The sequence below is a fragment of the Chanos chanos genome, chromosome 7, assembly GCF_902362185.1.
Source record: "Chanos chanos chromosome 7, fChaCha1.1, whole genome shotgun sequence".
Taxonomy (NCBI): domain Eukaryota; kingdom Metazoa; phylum Chordata; class Actinopteri; order Gonorynchiformes; family Chanidae; genus Chanos; species Chanos chanos.
The window spans coordinates 35,182,990-35,202,581 of NC_044501.1; the positions used below are offsets into that span (position 1 = coordinate 35,182,990).

The 19,592-nt window shown below is 43.1% G+C and overlaps 2 protein-coding genes across 2 annotated transcripts in view; one reads left to right on the forward strand and one right to left on the reverse strand.

Moving 5' to 3' along the window:
- hspa12b (heat shock protein 12B) overlaps positions 1 to 1,390 on the reverse strand; it is an 18,097-nt gene extending 16,707 nt beyond the window's left edge. The window contains exon 1 of the mRNA XM_030779988.1: positions 1,016 to 1,390. The gene's annotated coding sequence lies outside the window, so the exon portion shown is untranslated. The remainder of the gene's footprint in view (positions 1 to 1,015) is intronic.
- A 4,650-nt stretch (positions 1,391 to 6,040) lies between these two features.
- Positions 6,041 to 12,579, forward strand: LOC115816681 (polyadenylate-binding protein-interacting protein 2B). The gene is made up of 4 exons (XM_030779720.1): positions 6,041 to 6,167; positions 10,925 to 11,085; positions 11,595 to 11,768; positions 12,000 to 12,579. Exons 1-4 carry the CDS (start codon positions 6,161 to 6,163, stop codon positions 12,054 to 12,056), a joined length of 399 nt encoding a protein of 132 aa, XP_030635580.1. The 5' UTR covers positions 6,041 to 6,160; the 3' UTR covers positions 12,057 to 12,579.
- Positions 12,580 to 19,592: the final 7,013 nt, after the last annotated feature.

Genomic DNA, 19,592 nt, shown 5'->3' on the forward strand with positions numbered 1-19,592 from the left:
GGCTCCGCATCTGTGACATGCACAGTAAGGAAACAAAGTAATGGTTGCGGAAGAACTCCACCTTAGAGACTCTATCCATCTCTCATTTCCCTTACTCACAAAGCAACAACACAAGCAGCTTGGGGAGAAAGAGAGAGGGAGAAAGAGAGAGAGAGGGAGGGAGGCAGGGAGGGAGGTAGAGACGGAGATTTAAACATTTAAGTTGATCATTAACGTTGCACGACCACACACTGATTTACAGTTACACAATAAGAAGCCGGGGCGGATCTCTGAGTTCGTTCCACGTCCTGTTCCCTCTAAGAAAGGCTTTCCAAGGCTGGTTTCCTGCCTCTTCACCTCTTCCCCCGGACCCCACCCTAACTCCATCTGACCAGTCACCCCCCCCCCCCCCCCCCCCCCCCCCCCCCCCCCCCCCGGGTTAGATGACCCAACCAGACCCACCTAAACCAGAACACATCTGATCCATCTCACTCTGAGAGCAATGTTTAGACCTGAACTGCAAACTGAATTTGAAATACACGCTAAAGCTCCGCAGCGAAAGCAAGTCGATGATATCATACCCTTACTGCCCATGACAGGACTCGTTTGTATAACAGAAAAAGAAAACAAACTATCGCTCTCTCGAGAGCGCAAGTCCAGAGGAGGTCCAAATTGCTGAGAGACCACAAAGCATCAGTTGAATACACACACACACACACACACACACACACACCACCCTACTGTAACCTGCCTGACTGCTCACTTTTACGGTGACTACAGGTTATCAGACACGTAAACTCTCATCACCATGACAACGGTTTGCACTTCACTTGGACATCCAATAATTCTTAGCAAAGTCTGTGCAGCAATAAAACTCAATGTGATGTCATTGTCTAATCTATTTTTATAAAGGAGAGAAATAGCTGATTCAGCCATACAGACACAACAAAACACTTAACATGGGAATCCTCTGTCAAATTTACAATGCTTTGGTTCAGTTAGTGGAACTTGTGTGCTGAATGGAATAGCAACTTACCCAGTTGTTTCTGAAACTGTGTTCTGTTTTTGTCTTGTCACAGGTATTCCCACTGTTTAAAAGTCCGAGACAAGGAAATGATTCGGAGTAGCACTGACGATGCTTCAGCAGCTATCAAAGAGTTTGGAATGATGAAATTCCCGGCCGGAATGTTAACAGCACAGACAAAAGAAATGGCAAGTCAGAGAACGTAAGTAAAACTGGGAAAGAACAAGGGAGGGGGGAAAAAGTTACGGCAACCCTCAGAACTCTTTTCCAAAATCCCAAACAAAATTCCCTTCAACTTTCCAAATGCTCCCTCCTGTGTCCGTATCCAAGCAGTCAATCCCTCAACTGAGCTGGAATGTCAGGGAGGAAAAGGGTGATAGACACAAACTCTCTCTCTCTCTCTCTCTCTCTCTCCCTAACACACACAAGCACCCACACACACACACACACAACCCACCCTGTGAAGCTGGTATACCACATGAGGGAAAGGAAGGCAGACTGACTTCATAGGCGAACAGATTCGATGGCTCTGTGTGTGTGTGTGTGTGTGTATGTGTGTGTGTGTGTGGGAGGGGAGTATTTGGAATGGCAGAACACACTGATTAAGTCATCTGCCCCCCCCCCCCCCCCACCACCACCACCCCACCCCCACATCCCCCCGTTTTCTTCCTCTCTCTTCCTCCCTCCCCACCCCATGCATCTCCTGCTCGCTCCAGACTCTTTTCAGCTCTCTTTCTTTTCACTCTTTCTTCCTGTCATCTCCTCATTCCGTGTTTCATCTCTTCTCCACCCCTTTCTTCAAATCTCAATTAGTACTTTCCTGTATTGGGTTCTCTTGAGTCACTGAATTTAGAGTTTTTGGATTCAGTTCAGAGTCTGGGTTTTTAGTTGACTGCTCATGCCTTTTTGCTTATGTTACCCTTTTAAAGTTTAATTTTTTTATAATATTGTTTACAAACAGATCCAATGGACAAATCAAACCATCTGTTGTGTAGAAATATGACGTGCTTGCTAAATGCATGTTGTAACAGTCTTAGACAAGATCAAAGTGTGTTTTGCATCAAGTTTCAGTCTGTCAAACACGCACCTAAGTATGAGTTTGCATGAAGTTTTGTGTGCATTTAGTCGTCTGCATGCGTGCATGCGCTGTTGCACAACCCTTACTCTAAAGAGTTTGATTTCTCCCTGTAGAGCTTGCACACATGCACACACACACACACACGCGCACACGCACACACACACACACACACACAAAGTTTCTGCTGCCACTGGCAGGTACAGGAAGTCAGTGCAAGAAGTTGATAATACCCTCCAGGGGGTGTACCCCAAGAATTAAAAATCATTGCTTGACAAGCACACACATACACACACACACCAGCACGCAGGAGAAACCCTTCATGGATCACACATTCCCAGTTTTGTCGTATTTCCAAATCAAATTAGTATGGCCAAGTCTGGAACCCATTTCCTATGGCACTGCTTCCCCCTGCCCCCCCCCAGAGCAGAGCCAATCACACATGGGGCCCCTCACAGGGGCCACACTCTCCTATACCGCTCTGTCTCGCTCATAAATATCCATCTCATACCTATCTCTCTCTCTCTCTCTCTGCATTTCTCTCTTATTCCCCTCATTCTTCTTTCTCCTATCTCATCCTCGCCTGTGACACACACACTTCACACCTCATTTTCATCTCTCTCTCTCTAACATACACCTCTCTCCCATATAACTGGTGGAGCTGTTCTATTCCGTGCAGGTACATAAACAGACAGAGTATTTTCTCCTATCTGCTCAGACAGGAAGTCGGTCAGTCAGCTGACAGGATGCACTCAGACACAGACCCCCTGCAGAATGGCTCGTGTTGTCCCCCGATCAGGAAGCGCTTCGACTCTGACCCCAAACACACCCTAAATTCGCCCTGTGCCCCAAACCCTCTGGCTCACAAAAGATTTGGCACCCTCTGAAGGAGCGTTAGCCTGTAGGACCTTTATCGTTAACGCGTGTCATGTTCTGCCTCTGTTACGGGGGGAGAGAGGAGAAGAAAGAGACTGCCTGTGTTTTGGTTTGTGTCAAGGCCGCAGTCCTTATCAAAGTCCTTACGTCCTTATCTGTTCCTCACAGTGAACTGAAAGATTTCAAGCCAATCAAGCGCATCTGGCGGGTTTCTGGGATTGAAAACCATTCGCAGTCGTGTGCTGGCCCTTTTGTCTATCTGACTGAGATCACGCTCGCTTCATTCAAATGTCAAATTAATACAAATTGAATATTAAAACCGCGTACGTGTCTGCTAATGTGTTTTGCTTCCTGTCTATGTATATATGTCTGTGTTTGTAAGGGTGTATATGCGTATGTGTGTGTGTGTGTGTCTTCCGCCCCTGCCTTTCCTGCAACTGTTGTACCCACCCAAGGCGGTGGGAAGATGGGACACTTTCCCCTGGATACACACACACACACACACACACACACACGCACTTAAACACTTCATAGAAGACTATTGTGGTCCGACATCCAGCTGTGGCTACACTTCTCCATTTCTTCTCCCTTTGGCCTTCGATTGTGTCCTGAACCCATCCAGATTGCCAAGAGAGCTTGGAGAGGCGTTTGTTAACCAGTTTGCATTGCTAGGGGCCCAGATCAGGACCTCAAGTGGCTTGAAGGGGCCACATGTTCCCAGATTGTTCATTCTAAACCTGCCAAGAAAGAATGACTCACAACCAGGGGAGGTAAAGAACCTCCATCCACGCACTTCTGTTTAGTGTGTGTGTGTGTGTGTGTGTGTGTGTATGTTTGGGTGAAGGACACAGCTTCCTACAATGATTATGATAAATGGACACTAAGGGGGGAGGGGGGGGGTGGTGTGGTGGCTAAAACCCAAGGGTGAGAATGGAGGTGAGAATTATTACTCACACTCAGACTGGTAGTACACTGTTTTTATTGTGTGTCAGTGGAAGCTCACTCAGCACAGAGGGAATGAATCACAATAGACTAGACTGGCACAAGAGGGATTAAAGCCGCTGTCCTGCTACTAACCAAGAAAACAGCTACAACTGCACTTCTTTGACTATATCAACCATACACACAATGGACACTTTGTTTTTACATAGCCTTGGACACAGCACACACACACACACACACACACACGGATACACAAACACATACTAATCTCTACGCAGACAAGCATCCAGATCTATTCATACACATATGGACACAAATGTCCGATGTGACTGACCTCATATCACCCACACCCACACACACACACACACACATGCACACACTTGCCAAGCAGGAATAAGAACGTGTGGTGGGAAGAACATAACCTCGAAGTAGGACGAAAGAAGAATCATCATTAGGTCTGAAAGATTTTTATATTTGTAACTGTTTTGAATCTAAGAGAGAAATTGAAGCAGGACATGTGGATTTTATAGATAAATGAGGTTGAGTCATTTCCTCTATCACTGTGTGCGATTTCGAGGAAATTATACAGGAATCGATTTCATTTCATTTGATAATAGCTTTTAAGTAAAACTCAAGCATGGTGATGACGCGCTCTGGGAAGAAAAAATATCTTTCACCCTCAGCAAACCGACTGTTGCACTCTGAGGGAGGGGTCAGTGGTGATATAGAGTCGTTTCACAACTGCGTGTTCACTGCGCCACTTGCTGTACAACAGTGGCATTACAAACAAACGTCCTTTAAAACAGCTTTCCTCTAAACGGCGAAATTAATATTCCACTGATTCGAGTGTTTCTCTTTGGGTACAGACTTATCTATCGAAAAATGCGAGGGAAATACGTCTGTCTTAGAGCAGCGTTCATGGTAGGATATGGTTTGTTGTTAAACCTAATACTTGGGACAAAACCGTTGCCGTGGCATATTAGGACGTTGAAAATCTAAGGCTCAGTTTACGCCAGTTTACTCTAGCAAGAAACGACAGGTAGACAATAATGCATTTGAACTAATTTGTGTGTGAAAGTAGAATCGATCCTCCTCAGAACTATGAGACTGAGGGAGAAAGAAGGAGAAAGATGAACCTATGGTAAACATAAAACGAGTTGCACTGTTTTGCCTCGGACAGAGATATGAATGGGAATAATACGGAGTATTTTTTATGCGTAATAATGTCAGGTACCGACAATGACTGAAATCTAAAACTACCAATCGTGTTTGGCTAAATTGCCACAATTGCTGTCACGTGACACTTTCCCTGGCTTGTCGTTGTGGCACACTTCGTGATACACTCAGCCTTTTGGCCAATGACGAATAAATAAAAACATAAAAGACAAAGACATATGCTCCCGGAGCACGAATTGTTATAGAAGAGTTTTAAGTAATATTTCGTTTCTTTCTTTAGATAATCAGAATCGACCGGTAGCCTGTCTGACGCTGCACAGCTGTTTACAATATTTCTTGGATTGCGGTAGCTGTGTCAGGACCCTTGTTTATCGGCATAACTTGCTGGCGGTAAGTGTGTGATAATAAAATCAGTTTTTATAATATTTATGTTGGCGTCTGTTATTTAGAACCAGCAAAAATGGCATATACACATCGCATAGCCAACTCGCTGATAGACAGTTTAACTGAATCCCCATAATTATTCGACAGTGCACAACAGTTACCTGTGTGAATACATGTCATCTACTTTTTCAAGCTGCATAAGTTAAAATAGTTGGCTTTTAACGCGTTTATCAGGATAAAAATCATACCTTGGGTTAACACGCCTTTCTCGCTATCACTGTCAACAAGCATGTTGTTGTTGTTTCCTGTGTACTTGAAACTTGTTTTGTATTTTAGGAGAAAAAACACCAGCGCAAAAGTGTGTAAGGAGGCAAAGAGGTTTCAGTATTTCTTTTGAGTTAGATGAAAAAATACAGCAGAGGGGCTTTTGCTCTTAATGAACCTTGAAAGGTCTGCTTGATGCCCTGGCGCACAAATCCGTTACAAAGAGTGTTACGCATGTTTCGAGAGAGGGGAGGGGAGAGGAGGGAGGGAGAGCTAGCACTGGATGTTTGTTTAAGCAGGGACCACATGACCATCTTGTCTGTAATGTATTTAGCCAACGCAAGCTAGCAAGTGGGACTACCTTACGAGTAAAGGAATTACTACAACGCGCGTTTGTGTTATTCCGTACATTTGGAAACGAAGCATCAAAAAAGCACACGATGCCAGGTATAGTGCTCGAATGAATCGATCTGTTCTCAGTCCTCGGGTCTGGTTTTTTTTTTTTGGACAGCCATTTCATCTTGACCCGTTTCGTGCGTATTTACATGCATTTGACTGAACTTCAGTAACTGTGTCTCGGAGATAGCATATCGTTTGTTCGCACAAAGGAAAGTCGCTCAAGAAGGTTGCAAAAATGCAAGACTCTATTTAACCAGTTAAATCGGAGACTTTATTTGCTCTCAGCTTCTCATTCGATAAGCAAGCGTTGATGCGTAATCTGTACTACCGACGTTAGCAGAACAGCGATTGAGTCATGTCCTCCGTTTTTAAGGCCCGTGTACAATATTTTGCATTGGACAGTTTAATGATCACGCACACTTATCTGGTTATTTGTCTGTTTTATGATACTCGTGAACTAGGGCGGCCTGTTCCCTTTACACCTTCACATTTTCCCTTTTGTCCTAGAATTTAAAGTGAGTTGAGAAGTTGCGTATGAAATCATGTTTTTGTTTACCATGCTTGCCCACAAAGCGACAACAGATACAGGCTACAGCGATAAGAACGTAACATGAAACAAACGTGGAAGTCCAATGTTCTTTGTGTCGCAATTTTGTGACATTTTATCGCAAGATTCTAATGAATCGTTTTCATAAGCTTGTCTAAATGAACCGAGTCATTATTATAGTTGGGCGTTCGTGACTGCTTAAGATCACTCGTCTGTGCTCACGTATGGGTGAATTGGCAATTTGCTTGATTACGGAATGAACGAAGTGGTTACATTTTTAAAGTTTACTTGAACTCGACAATTTGGCCAAAGAAAAATCAACCTGCAGTGAAACTTATCTATATATCCAGCGGTATCTCTTTGTTAGAACCATCTAACGTCGGTTCAACGTACATCGCTTTTTGCTGTCCAATGGCTGCCGTCCATAGAGTGCATACGGTTTGAAACGGTTACACATCAAGCATATTCTTCCGTTACATAACCTGTTACGTGGTCTATACACGCTTTCTGTGCCATCACCTTCCTGTGGAGTCACAGTGACCCTTTTTTGCAACACTACACTTGTCACTGTATATTGACTCCAATATTTAATATCATGCTTGGACAGACAGAAATAGAAGCGTGTTGTTTACACTCGATATAATACCGGGCTCACTCCAATTTTGTATTATTTTGTAACCGTAGCTGCTTTTTCAGTCGCTGGGCTCAGACGCTGAAAATAAAACGTTCGAGTCAGTCCTTTATTCTTATATCATAACGTCATTAGTCAGGTGACTCGTTGACTATTTTACATATTGTTGTAGACTTGCTTACAACTTTTCTGGCGCTCTGGCTATATGTTAGATGTCACTATTGTAATAAAAGTCTGACCAAGGTACTCTGATAGATTTTCGTAGTCTTGACCCAGCTTGTCTGTTTCCTGTTTGAGCAACAGAGTCTTAGCAAGTACCTTCTGCTTCAAAACTGAGTGTTCAAGTTTGCATAAATAGACATATAGCATATAGTTTTCTTCACAGTTAAATGACTCAAGGTAACTCCTAGAAATCATACCAGTTCATTGTAGAAATGTAGATCTCGAGGTAGTTGCGAGGCAGAATGGCTGTTGCTTTCCTGCTTTATTGTACCCCCAGTGCCAATAAAGAGCTATAAAAGACACTATCAGTCTGTGTACATTGTGGTGGAGTAATGTGGCTTGTTTTATTTGTGTTACGGTGCTAGCGGCACCTTGCCTGTTTTGTCTAGAATGCTTTTCCAGGTCATGTCCCATATTTTGTGTGTAGACAGAGGTGTAGTTTTTGTTGTTGTTGTTGTTGTTTTTAGATAGACGAGTTTGTGGTTTGTCAGTCTAGTGGTAGACCCGCTTTGCCTCTGCATGACGTAGCTACAGAAGTTTATCTGACCTCTCGGTCTCCATAGCAACCCTCGCCGTTCTTCCACCGTCACCGTCCACAGTGTGAGGTGATCTGGCCGTGGATAGACCGTCTTTTGGCAGGAAGTCCACTCAGGCTACCGACCAGATGTTCCCTGTCTCGCTTCAAGGAGCGTGGCTTTTTTTTAACATAAATATATGAATGAGCTGTTTGGATGACTGGACAACATTTAAGGGAATATTTCCTTTGTTTCTCGCCATACCTTCCCCCCCTTTTTCAACATATTATATTCAGGAACTGCGGAAGTGCGTCAAGACATCGCGTGCAGCAGAATGTAGCTTTAAGTAACATTTTGGATGGATGTTTGTTAGTTTGCCTTTACAGCTGGCAAAATGTTTACGTGTTGTCTGTACTGTTGGAGATGTGCCCCCTGTCCTGACCTTTGTCTTGTCAAACTGAAAAGCGTGCGCTTATGTCCCCAAACACAATCCCTTTGAGCCTGAATGTTTTTAGGCCTCGCGAGGTGTGTCTTATCGACTGAAACGAGTCTTTTATTTAATTTATTGGAAACTAAACTAAGTCCAGTCGTTGACTCTGGATTTCAGGAATGTGTCTTTCATATAAATCTCGGTTACAAACCAACAGTTGGTTGTTCCAGAGAGAAGGTGTTAACAGTGCATAAATGAAAAAAAGCTTCGTTGCACAGATAAGAGAGAGGCAGTTTACCTGTTGGTTTTGTGTTAGTAATTGTGACTTTTAAGTTTCATATTATGTTAGCATACGTTCTGGATCCTGTTGGCAATTATTCGGTCACATACAAAAACTGAACATGTAACGTGTTGATTTTGGGTGAAATGGTTTGTGGTGTATGAGGATTTTAACAGAAATAGTTTGCCTGTGGTTGACTTGGGTAAGAACATGGGAGACAAGAGAAGACCGTGGCAGCCATGTTTAACACACATACCCACTTTAGCTGCAGGCGTTCGTAGAACAGCGTGACAACAGAAGGCAGACCACATAGGTCAGGTAAATGTTTAGACTTGTGCCATTGAATAGCTCAGGTCTCACGACTGGTACACTAGTTTTTCTTTCATTCGTTCTGTCTCATGATTTCTCTCTTTCTCTCTCTCACTCTGTCTCTCTCCTTATTTCGCCCTCTTGCTCTCTGCCTGTCTGTTTGCATTCATGTCATTACAAGTTGTTGTTTAGAACGCTCCCGCGTGCATCCCCATGTTAGTGCGGCCTTGTACTCTGCCTTTCTTCTCTTAGTATTGTTATTATTATTTTTTAAAAATCTGCCTGCTTACGCAATAGGAGCTCTCTCCCATTGCACGTCATTATGCACACAAGCAGCAGTCACCTTGACTCTGTGTGTGTGTGTGTTAGAGAGAGAGAGAGAGAGAGAGAGAGAGAGAGAGAGAGAGAGTGAGAGGCTTATCCCCGACAGTGTCCTAAGTGGCTCATCTGCTCTCATTACTCACTCTGATGGATGTGCTCAGTGGCTTCAGAATACTCTCTCTCTTTCTCTCTCTCTCTTTCTCTCTTTCTCTCTTCATTAGCTGCCTCGCTCGTCCAGTAAATGTCACACTGCTCTCGAGTTGAACCTCACCAGATTTCAGCTGGCTTTTCCGACCTGAAATAGCAGGGCTAACACACACACACACACACACACACACACAATCTGGCATGTCTATGTGTGGCTTTATATATTACTTTTTACCCTGAGTGAGAGAGAGGATTAGAGATACTGGGTTATTTGGCCAAAAAAAAAGAGATTACGTTTGTATCCTTTTCAAATGTCAGTGACCCCTTGAGCTCAATACCACCCAGTAAAAATACCAAACTCTTCACCTCCTCCATTTACCAGCTATTTCACTGCGATGAGGCGGGCTGAGTGATTTAAATAGCAACATTGCTAATAGTATGTGTAACCTTAATCCTCTTCTGAAGTTCTGAAGTCTGTGTGTTTTTGTGTTTTGGATTTGAAATGGATATGTATCCACTTCCTCCTTTGTATGGGCTATTTGAGAATTAGCAGTTGGGTGTTTTTTTTGTTTGTTTTTTTTGTAAGCTTTTAGAGAAGTGGAAATATTCCAAAGAAAACCTAGAGGGAGAGATGGTGACGCGTAAACTCAAAGAGGGGATGCACCAAGCCATACACACAATCTGGGTTTTTTTTTTTTTTTTTTTTCACCCTCTCCCTCAAGTGCTGTTGATAGTGCGTGTGTGTGTGTGTGTGTGTGTGTGTGTGTGCATACGCACGCACGCAGTTATGTAGTGCTGGACCAGTCTGACTAGTTCAGATGGTGAAACATTTCGGTAGTTTCAGTAGGAGGTTAGAATAGCGTTGAGAAGTAGGCTATCCTTGCGGAATGAGACCCTTAAACACACACACACACACACACGCGCACTCAGAAACCCGTCCCAGCCTATCTGGAAAGACAAGGTGTGATCTCGTTTAAAGATTGCACCCAAGGCCTTAACACGCACATGGTCCACATTTGCAGTTCTGGAGAAAAATGTCAACAGTTGTCTTGTGCAGAGGGGTTTTCTTCCTCTTCTGGTTTTATTGTCACTGTATGATTTTTATTTGGCTCAATGAAACACTTTCTGTTTTTAATTTCCAAGCCCTTGTGGTTCTCGGTTTTTTTTTTTTTTTTTTTGTATTTTGAAAAATGGGTCTGCACAATTGGTTGCGCAATGGACATTGACTGACTTTTTTTCCCCTCCTTCTGGGTATTTGTAAGTGAGGCTGCATACACACTTTTTATTCCTTTTCACCGGTACTTGTCATAATCTGTTCAAATAGGGTTTGATCAGGCATTTGAACACTCAATCACTCTCTCGCACACACAAGTTCATGCACTTTTTTTCGGTGGTGCCCTCAGAGCCGGCAGAGATGAGTGGACCAGAGGTTGCCAAGACGCCAGGGGGCGGGGCTCCAGGGAAAGAGGGAAAGGAGACGGTATCCAATGGGCACGCAGAGAATGAAACCAACCCTTTCGCAGAGTACATGTGGATGGAGAATGAGGAGGAATATGACCGTCAGGTCTGTGTACATACAAATACAAACACACCCACTCTCTCTCTCACACACACACACACCCACACACCCACTTACAACCAGCATGCTGTCATTCGTGGAAACTCTACTACCATATACACACCCTATTCATTCATGAACTGCTGCCAAAACCACACCTTTCAGACATACACACAGATCAAAATGCAGTAAGGTCAGTAATACACTTACTGTCTGTAATAACAGTATAGTGGTTTAGTTCACTTAGTTTCTGTGTGTGAATCCCCTAAGATAGGATGCATATCTGGTTCATTTCTATTCTGATAAGGTTAGACTTACGAATATGTTATCAAGACCTGACTTGCCAAAGGCGCAGTGCCCAACATTTGATATCTCCACCCCACACACACTCACGCACACACACACACCACACCTTAGTACGCTTTTGAAACACTGGCTAGTGCCCAGCATTGCCGTCTAGTAGACGTGTCTCTCTTATCCTCCTTTATTTCTCCTTTTGTTTTTTTTTCTGTCAGGTGGAGGAGGAGTTGTTGGAGCAAGAGTTCCTTGAACGCTGTTTCCAAGAAATGTTGGACGAAGAGGATCAGGATTGGTTCATTCCTGCCAGGGACCTCCCCTCAGGGGTGGGACAGATTCAGCAGCAGCTCAACGGCCTGTCAGTCAATGACAGCAACACCGAGGACATCGTAGTGAGTTTCCTTTTTTTTTTTTTTGTTTGTTTGTTTTGTTCTGTTTTTTTAATGGTGTGTGTGTGTGTATTTGTGTATGTTTGAGTGTATCTCTGTGTATTTAAGCATACTCCCTCTGCACGTGGAGTTGACAAGCACCGTTGAGACAAACCTTCACACGTTTATGTCCATAGTGTTATTCTGTGAGGACCTTTTTAATCTTAATTTTTCTCTTTTTCTCCTCCTTCACAGCGCAAAAGCAGCTTAAACCCAGAAGCAAAGGAGTTTGTCCCCGGCGTGAAATACTAGGGATCATCCTCACCCTCTGGAGTCTCCCTTTCACACACACACTCACACACACTCACACACACACACACCGACACACCAACTCTCACATAGAGACTGTAGTGGCCGCAATGATGACGGTCATATGCATGCACACACACGCACACACACACACACAGAGGCGAGGGGGCAGAAGTGCAGAGGAGGGTGAGGTTTTTCCGGGGAGGGGGAGGGGCGGGAAGGGTTTCTTCTATAAGCTTTTTATTTCATTTCAGTACATACCTACAGCCCCAGTTAAGGGTGAAGCTGGCAGTATATCATCACCATACTCAGTGTAAAGCTGTTTTTTCCCCCCCTTCTTCTTCTTCTTCTCCGTTTCTACACAAAGGACTGATCTCGTCTGCAGTTGTGGGTTAGCAACTTGTGCCTGACCATTTTTTTTTCTTTTCCTTTTTTGTTTGTTTGTTTGTTTGTTTGTTTTGAGAGAGGTGCCAGCCCTGTCCTGGTTAGCTCCTTATTTGGGGCGTAAGTGTGTGTTGGGGGCGGGGTGTGGGGGGGGGGGGGGGGGGGTGTAAGGAGAGAAGAGGAGGAGATGTGGACGTGTTTTGATAAATGGAGGTGTCTGGTCGGAAAGAAAGCAAAGGCACGTTGGAAAAGCTGCGGGGGAAATCACACGAAATCTTTTCTTTTTTTTTTTCTTTTTTTTTTTGAGTTGAAAATCCTGACATAAAAGTATGAACTTCATTTAAAAGAAAAACAGACAAAAAAAAAGCTAAAATAAAGAGCCAAAAAGCAGGTACGTTTTTGGACCATCTCTTGTGTTCTGTCTGTCATTTTTTTCCCTCCCGACAATTTCAGTTACTTCTAGAACAACGCGAAGTCGTGTCGAGATTGTTCGACTACACTATGACTTGCTGTCATGTTTAGTATTCCAGTCCACTGGTTGTAGTCATGTTTTACCGCACAAGTCACGGACAGCAAATTTTGGATCTGACTCTCAATGAACACACCTTTTTAGTATAATTTGTAGATAAATGGAATTGGATGTGTTGGGGATTATACGCTGTCTAACAGGTCCTTTTGGGGGGGAAAACCGGATATTGGTGCTTAAACATTGATTTGGTAAAGCAAGACGTTTGTTTGGAGTTAACGCCACGGATGTGTTGCCGTTCTGTCGTTATCTCCGTATAATCAGCCTACGATAACATGTTATGTTCTGGAAACATTGGTCCTTCACTCCCGGACTCCCGTAACTTGCCCTTATTCAGCGGAACAAGAAAAGGAGAGGTGTAGACTGAATGAATTTATGTATTTATTAGTTTCTGTCTAAATGCGATGTCATCTAATTGGAAAAAGAGCTTTTTATGACCAGAGGGCTTGTTAACGATAATTAAATGAGAACGCGCATTAGCGCTATTTATTTATTTATTCATTCATTTATTTATTCATTCTTTCTCTCTGACCGCTCAGTTTAACGGTGCTAAAGCAATGGCAGTTTTTCACTTAGTATGAACAGGCATGCTCATATTCGAGTGCCGACTGTGAGTGTCTGTGACGATTCCGTTGGATTTGTGCTAAGGGGTCACGAAAAGAAAAGATAAATAGTAAATGGCGTGACATTGCTAAATGACTGGAATTATTTATTATAATACTTTATCTGAAACCAAAAAAATAGAAGATTCATTGTGATGAGGAGGAGGAGGAGGAGGAGGAGGAGGAGGATGAAGATAGGCCATCAGCGTCTGTGGTCCAGGCTCTGTGCTGGGCATGTTTTGGGTCTGTAGATGGGGGCCTGAGTAAGGGGAAGGGGGTGTGTGTCGTTAGAGGCTAAACATCAGTTAAAGGAACGGCAGTGCATCACACACCCGACGAGGTCATTTTCATCACACACTTATCGACTGAGCTTCACTAGAAATCCAGTTCAGTTAGAATGTGTTTCTTTTGCTGAGAGGCTCTTATCATAAGATCTAAATCAGGAGATTATCTGAAACTTGACTTGGCACAGATGACCATAACAAAAGACTACAAAGCACAAACAGTTTTAACGACCGACTGACAGTATTGCTCCATTCTGTATTTGTACTTCCCTTTCGGCTGTTGTTGCTGAATATTTTTTTCAGTTAGTTGGAAAAAGAGTCAAAACAACAACTGTCAAAACCGCTTGACCGGTGAGCACTTTTTCTGCTTCACCGTACCTGGTCTGGTATACACCGTTCTCAGTACGATAATCTCTGTGGTCTCTACCCACCTTTTTGGCATAGTTTGCTTGATACTCTGTGCGCAGGGTCTTTCCAGAAGGAACGATGTAATGGATGCTTGGCAGCGAGGAGGCTTTCGGAAGTGTAGTGCCCCTAGGGGTTCGGGGTGGAAACGGACGTTTCGGGAATCCAAATTTATCGGCGTATTCAGTCTGCCACGGTCGACTAGACGGAGAAAAAGGAGGAGAGAGAGGTACAGTTTTCCATCAGACACGGGCGGAAAAAAAAAAACAAAAAAAAAGGAAAGAGTCAGATTCATTCTGGAGTGGTGACGGCATTTTTGTACGGATACCTTCTGCAGCAGACGTGGCCTGCTATTATTGTCGCGTCAAGAACTAGACCAGCAGTTTGGTTTATATATTGAGAATTTTTTTTGTGTGTGTGTTTATAAATTGAGTAGTAGTTTTTTTTTTGTTGTTGTTGTTTTTTTAGGGTGGAAGCCAGCAAATCTTTGAATTGTGAAATCTAGACTGAAAGGACAGCAGTAGAGTGGGGTCAGCAGGCCCGGTGCAGAGAGAAACTAAAACGCTCACAGTTTCTTCTGCCTGATCTCTGGACGAGACGTTAACGGTTTGCTCGGCGTGAGAACCCTCTCACGATGGGGATCGAAGCTGCGTCTGCAAGCAGGTCGGGTGTCTCGCGACTGCCCCCCTGCCAAAAAAAAAAAAAAAAAAGACACCAAGGTTTTAAATGCACGGTTCTAAACTCAAGACGCACTGGTTGTCACATATAAAGGCTAACATGTTTGATGTGTTTAACAGATTATCCTAGAAAATGGAAACATTTTTTTTGGTATGAGAACACATTTAGATGTTTGACAGTATACTGTAGACCAAGATTCAGCGGCTTACGCTTGGTTTCAAGATGATTAACTTTGCTTTTTGTTTGTGAATGAGCGTTTCCTGAAAAGAAGAGGCTTTAGCCTACTGACAACAGACAGGGGTCAAATTTACCTGGAACAGTGAGAACAGAGTGTGAGGGTAAGTGACGGTTCAGCAGACGCTCTAGCTTAGCTGAGCGACACAGGTCCTGGAGGAAGTTCTCGTATGAAGTGGCCTTTTGCTCTTGTGGCTGTCCTCCATTTCCTGAGGAGATAAGAATGAACATTTCGATATGTCACTCAAGATGACAACAAAGCAAAAAAAAATACTCTGCTCTCTCTCTCTCTTTCTTTCTTTTTTTTTTAATCTGCAAGCATCTAATCTGTCTTTCTCTATTTTTTTTTTCTCCTCGCCGCATGTGTCTTCACTCGCTTCCTCTCTGAGAAGCACAATCCGGAAAGAAAAGAAAATATATATATTATTTTGTCTTTCATGGCCGCTGTGTTTCTTGGCTTTCATTTGTCTGTACGATTTCATTGACTTTCATATTGACTTTCGCTTAGAGTTGATGTATGACTTGGCAAATCGGATGAGAAAACTCTGTTTAGTCAGTGTGGGAACACGAAGCTCACTTGAGACTCTTTTCGCTCTTCCTATCTGAGTCTCTCGAGTTGTTCTGGAAATTAGCCAAAAGAAACTACAGACATCAGACGCACCATTCCGCGAACGATAAGGGCAGACTCCGTGACAGAACTGTTTAATTCCCATCCATTCTGTTAGAACGAGCCACGGTTTCGGAACAAATGGGCAATTTGGATGGAAATGCGTTCGAGTCTTGGATTTCGAGGACTCGAGTTTTTCGTTCGCTTTAGCTTCCTGCGTTGGTTTTCGCTGGCCTCGGGGCTGTTTTGAGAAATAAATTCTTCAGTTCCTTACTACGGGATTTCTTTGAGATTCCATCTGCCTGTTTATCATTATCATCACCGTCAATAATTTGTGGTACAGTAGTCTCATCTGAGAACTGTGTGTTCAACAGAGAGGACCTCAGGGGTAAATCCAGCTTCTAAAATGATTCATCTGTCTCATTTCCTCTCCTTTACCTCTTCATTTCATTTAAAGAAAAAAGAAGGAAGATATGAGGGCAAGTAATCACTCCTAATCATTCTGTCTTTCCTGTGATCTGTCAGGCTTGAATTACATTGTTGGGGTTTTTTTTTATGTGTATGAGAAATATGATGAAACGTGCTGTAATAAGGTCTGTTACTCTTCTGAAGTGTGTGTCTTGTTTTTTTTTTTTGTTTTTTTTTTTTTAAAGTTCTTAACGTATTAGAGAGAGAAACAGATTGTTTGTTTGTTTAATTGAAATGTGGTTTTTGGTGCATAAACAGAGTTTGGATAATCTAGCAGTTTGTTTCATCTGTAATGTGTATTTAACGGTGCGGCCACTTTGATTGGAGATGTTTTCTCTAAAGATTCCTGGGTACATTCTCTTGACGTGCTTGTGGGTGAAAAATTGGAAGCTTCGCTGACCTAATTCGATCTGTATTTCTCGTGCAAATGAAAAAAAAGCTCTTTCAAGAGAAGGTTGGTGTTTGAACAGTACAATGTATCTCATATCGTTACGTAACTGTTTATGCTTTACCTTCCCCGCTGCCGATATGAGGCAGTTTGCCGGTTTCCTTCGCACCGTGCGTGGACTCTTTGACGTTTGTCTCCTCCGACCACGCCTCCTTGACGACCGCAGGCGCGATCGACGACGAGGCGGCGCCGTGGGATTTCGGAGGGGCCGAGGAAGATGACAAGCAAGCGGCTGACCTTGCATCTCCGGAGCCTGGTCCGGGTGCATCTTGCCCAGGGCGGCCTTGCTGAGTTAGGCTTGCAGACGGTTTCTCCCCTCCTGCCTTGGTGACTTGGAGCTCAGAGTTCCCGACTAACGCGGAGGCTATTACAGGCCGGCCCTTCTGCAGAAAGCAAATGTACCAGATTGTTAGAGTCTATTGATTCACTGAACAAATACAGACACTAAGTGGTTTCATAGAAACAGTAACTGGGGACTCCTAAATGGTACAAAACACTGTCTCGTGTTGTCCCCACCATCACTTTGTATTCTATAAACTGAGTGTGTTGTGGGCTGTACCAAAAATATACAGCAGAGGGTCCTTAATAATATCAACTAAGTACGTAACTATGTAATGAAATATAATGACATCAGCTGAACTGAAGATCTTCCTGTTTTAGAAATAGGGTTTATCTGAAGATAATGCTTGTGGTTACTTCACGGCATAGATGCAGACCAGAACTAACGTGAGGTCTAGTTGGAACATCCAGGCCACAGAAAAAAAAAAAAAAAAAAAAGCCCCTAAGCGTAATATCTGACATCTCTCTGGCTTGAGCAAACCGCTCATTATCTTGTCAAATACCGAGTCGGTTTAAACAAAGCTCTGCGCAGATTGCTGTTTGCACTGACTTGATGGAGTTTGACTCACCAGGGCAAAGGGGGAGGCGCCGTATGCACTGCTCGTGGTCTTGTAGCAGTACCTGCGAAACTTACCCCACGTGTCGGCGTCTATCTGGAAACACATTTACACGTTACGGTTCAGACCACATTTAAGGCTAACGGTATTAGCACGAGACAAAAGCAACACTGCCATACAAGGGCAAAACCCAGTGACTAAGCGTTTGCTCAAAAACTGACTTGCGGCCTCTGTTGTTCTGTTTGTCCCGTGACAAATTGTCACAGTTAAACTATGCTCTGTCGCAGAGAAAACTGTCTGACCATAACATATTTACCCGGACAACAACAACAACAAGAACAACAACAACAAAAACACAGGCATTTTTCACTTTTTGTATATGCATTGCTGTTTGCTTTTGTAGGGCAGTACCATTCAATTTGTTACCGATTGGACAAGGAATTTCAGTGGTACCAAAGCTTTGGTACCACTGAAATGGTAATGTCACAGTAAGGAGAAGTAATAATACACGTCTTGGTGAATATATCCACATAGAAGACACCAACACAAGAAGCGAGGGACTGACGAAAGAGGAACCACCCATTTCTAAGAGAGAAGAACTATGTGACCCTGAATGGTGACTTATTAGGAATTTCCTACGGTGGTCCGTAAATAATGCGACTATCGAAAAGAAGCAACTGAACAGAATTTTTCACTGAAAGCACAGTGACCGTCTGTGTAGACACAAGGTCACTCTCTGTTCTATCCTTAACAGTGGAAGGTTGGGCTTTGTTTGTTGTGTACAAATCAGACATCACTGTTTACCGGAGGCATTTAAAAAGCTCTTATCTTCTTTTAGCAGGTGTGCTGTGTTGAGTGGAGATCAGTTGTTTTTGGGTTTACCTTAGGGGCTGCGAGTTGGGCAGGCTTGGCCGGTTTGGGGCGGGGCTGAAGCTTCAGTTGATACACCTGCAGCGGGTGTTGATGCAAGGGTCTGTAATCCGTCCTGTAGGTGGTTTGAAGTTCCCCACGAGGCCAAGGGCCCGGGGTCTGTTAGCCAGGAGAGATGAGATTCGTATGTGAAGTATACAAAACAGTTGTTTCGAGTGTTGACCATTACTAGACGGGGGTGAGATTCATACATGTTGTTGTTTGTTTGGTATGTGATCATAAGAATTCATATTGAGACTGAGAAATTATATATAATATCGAACTGATAATATTGACTGTAATAGTGAAAATGGTTTTAACCAGTTGATTGCCATAAAATGATATATGGAATATTTTTATTTGTATGTGACAATGTGCTGTCATTAATATCATATTTGGTATCACTAAAACCCTTACCGAAAATCGTCTCAGGGTAGAATTCATGTAGTTCCTCGTGCTGTTGAGACGCAGAAAGAGTTTTTCTCGCTCTCTGGTCAGATAAAAGTGGTCAAAGGCTGGAAATAACCCAGGTGAGTTTCTCCAACAGTGGCTGTAACTTTACACTGAAAACAGGTTATAGAATTTTGTCCTATGTCATAATTCTCTGGACAAGCTATGTGTTGTGACTGTCTGTATGTTCCACATTCCGTATCCATAGCAACCGGTTCTGTTGATGATATTAAAAAAAAATAACTATCATTTGGATTTTTAAGCTAGAACTGCCAACATTCTGTTCATATCTTGTAACACGTTTGAAGGTCTGCATATTTTAAACAAACCTCTGTTTTAAATACTGACAGAAGATGGAAAGCAGATGTTTCTGTTAAACGCACTATTAATAACTGCTTATGTCAGCATTTCCCTGGTCTTAGGTCATGGGTTTGTTATTATACTAAAAAACAACAACAACATCATGCATGACAGCTCGTACATGTTTTTTTTTTTTTAATGCATCAGGTTACAGATCTCCATAAAAAATGTGAAACATATTTGTGAAACACAGTGTACATGATTAAACAACTTCAGGAAAAAAAAGAGATATTTTGAACAGTTACAAAACTGGATAATGAAATTCTGCATACAAAACGTATAAGCCAA

Excerpts from the sequence above, each read along its gene's own strand:
- LOC115816681 (XM_030779720.1), top strand. Across the intron at positions 11,086-11,594 it reads AGGAGGAATATGACCGTCAG|GTGGAGGAGGAGTTGTTGGA; the intron begins GTCTGTGTACAT and ends TTTTTCTGTCAG. Across the intron at positions 11,769-11,999 it reads GCAACACCGAGGACATCGTA|CGCAAAAGCAGCTTAAACCC; the intron begins GTGAGTTTCCTT and ends CCTCCTTCACAG.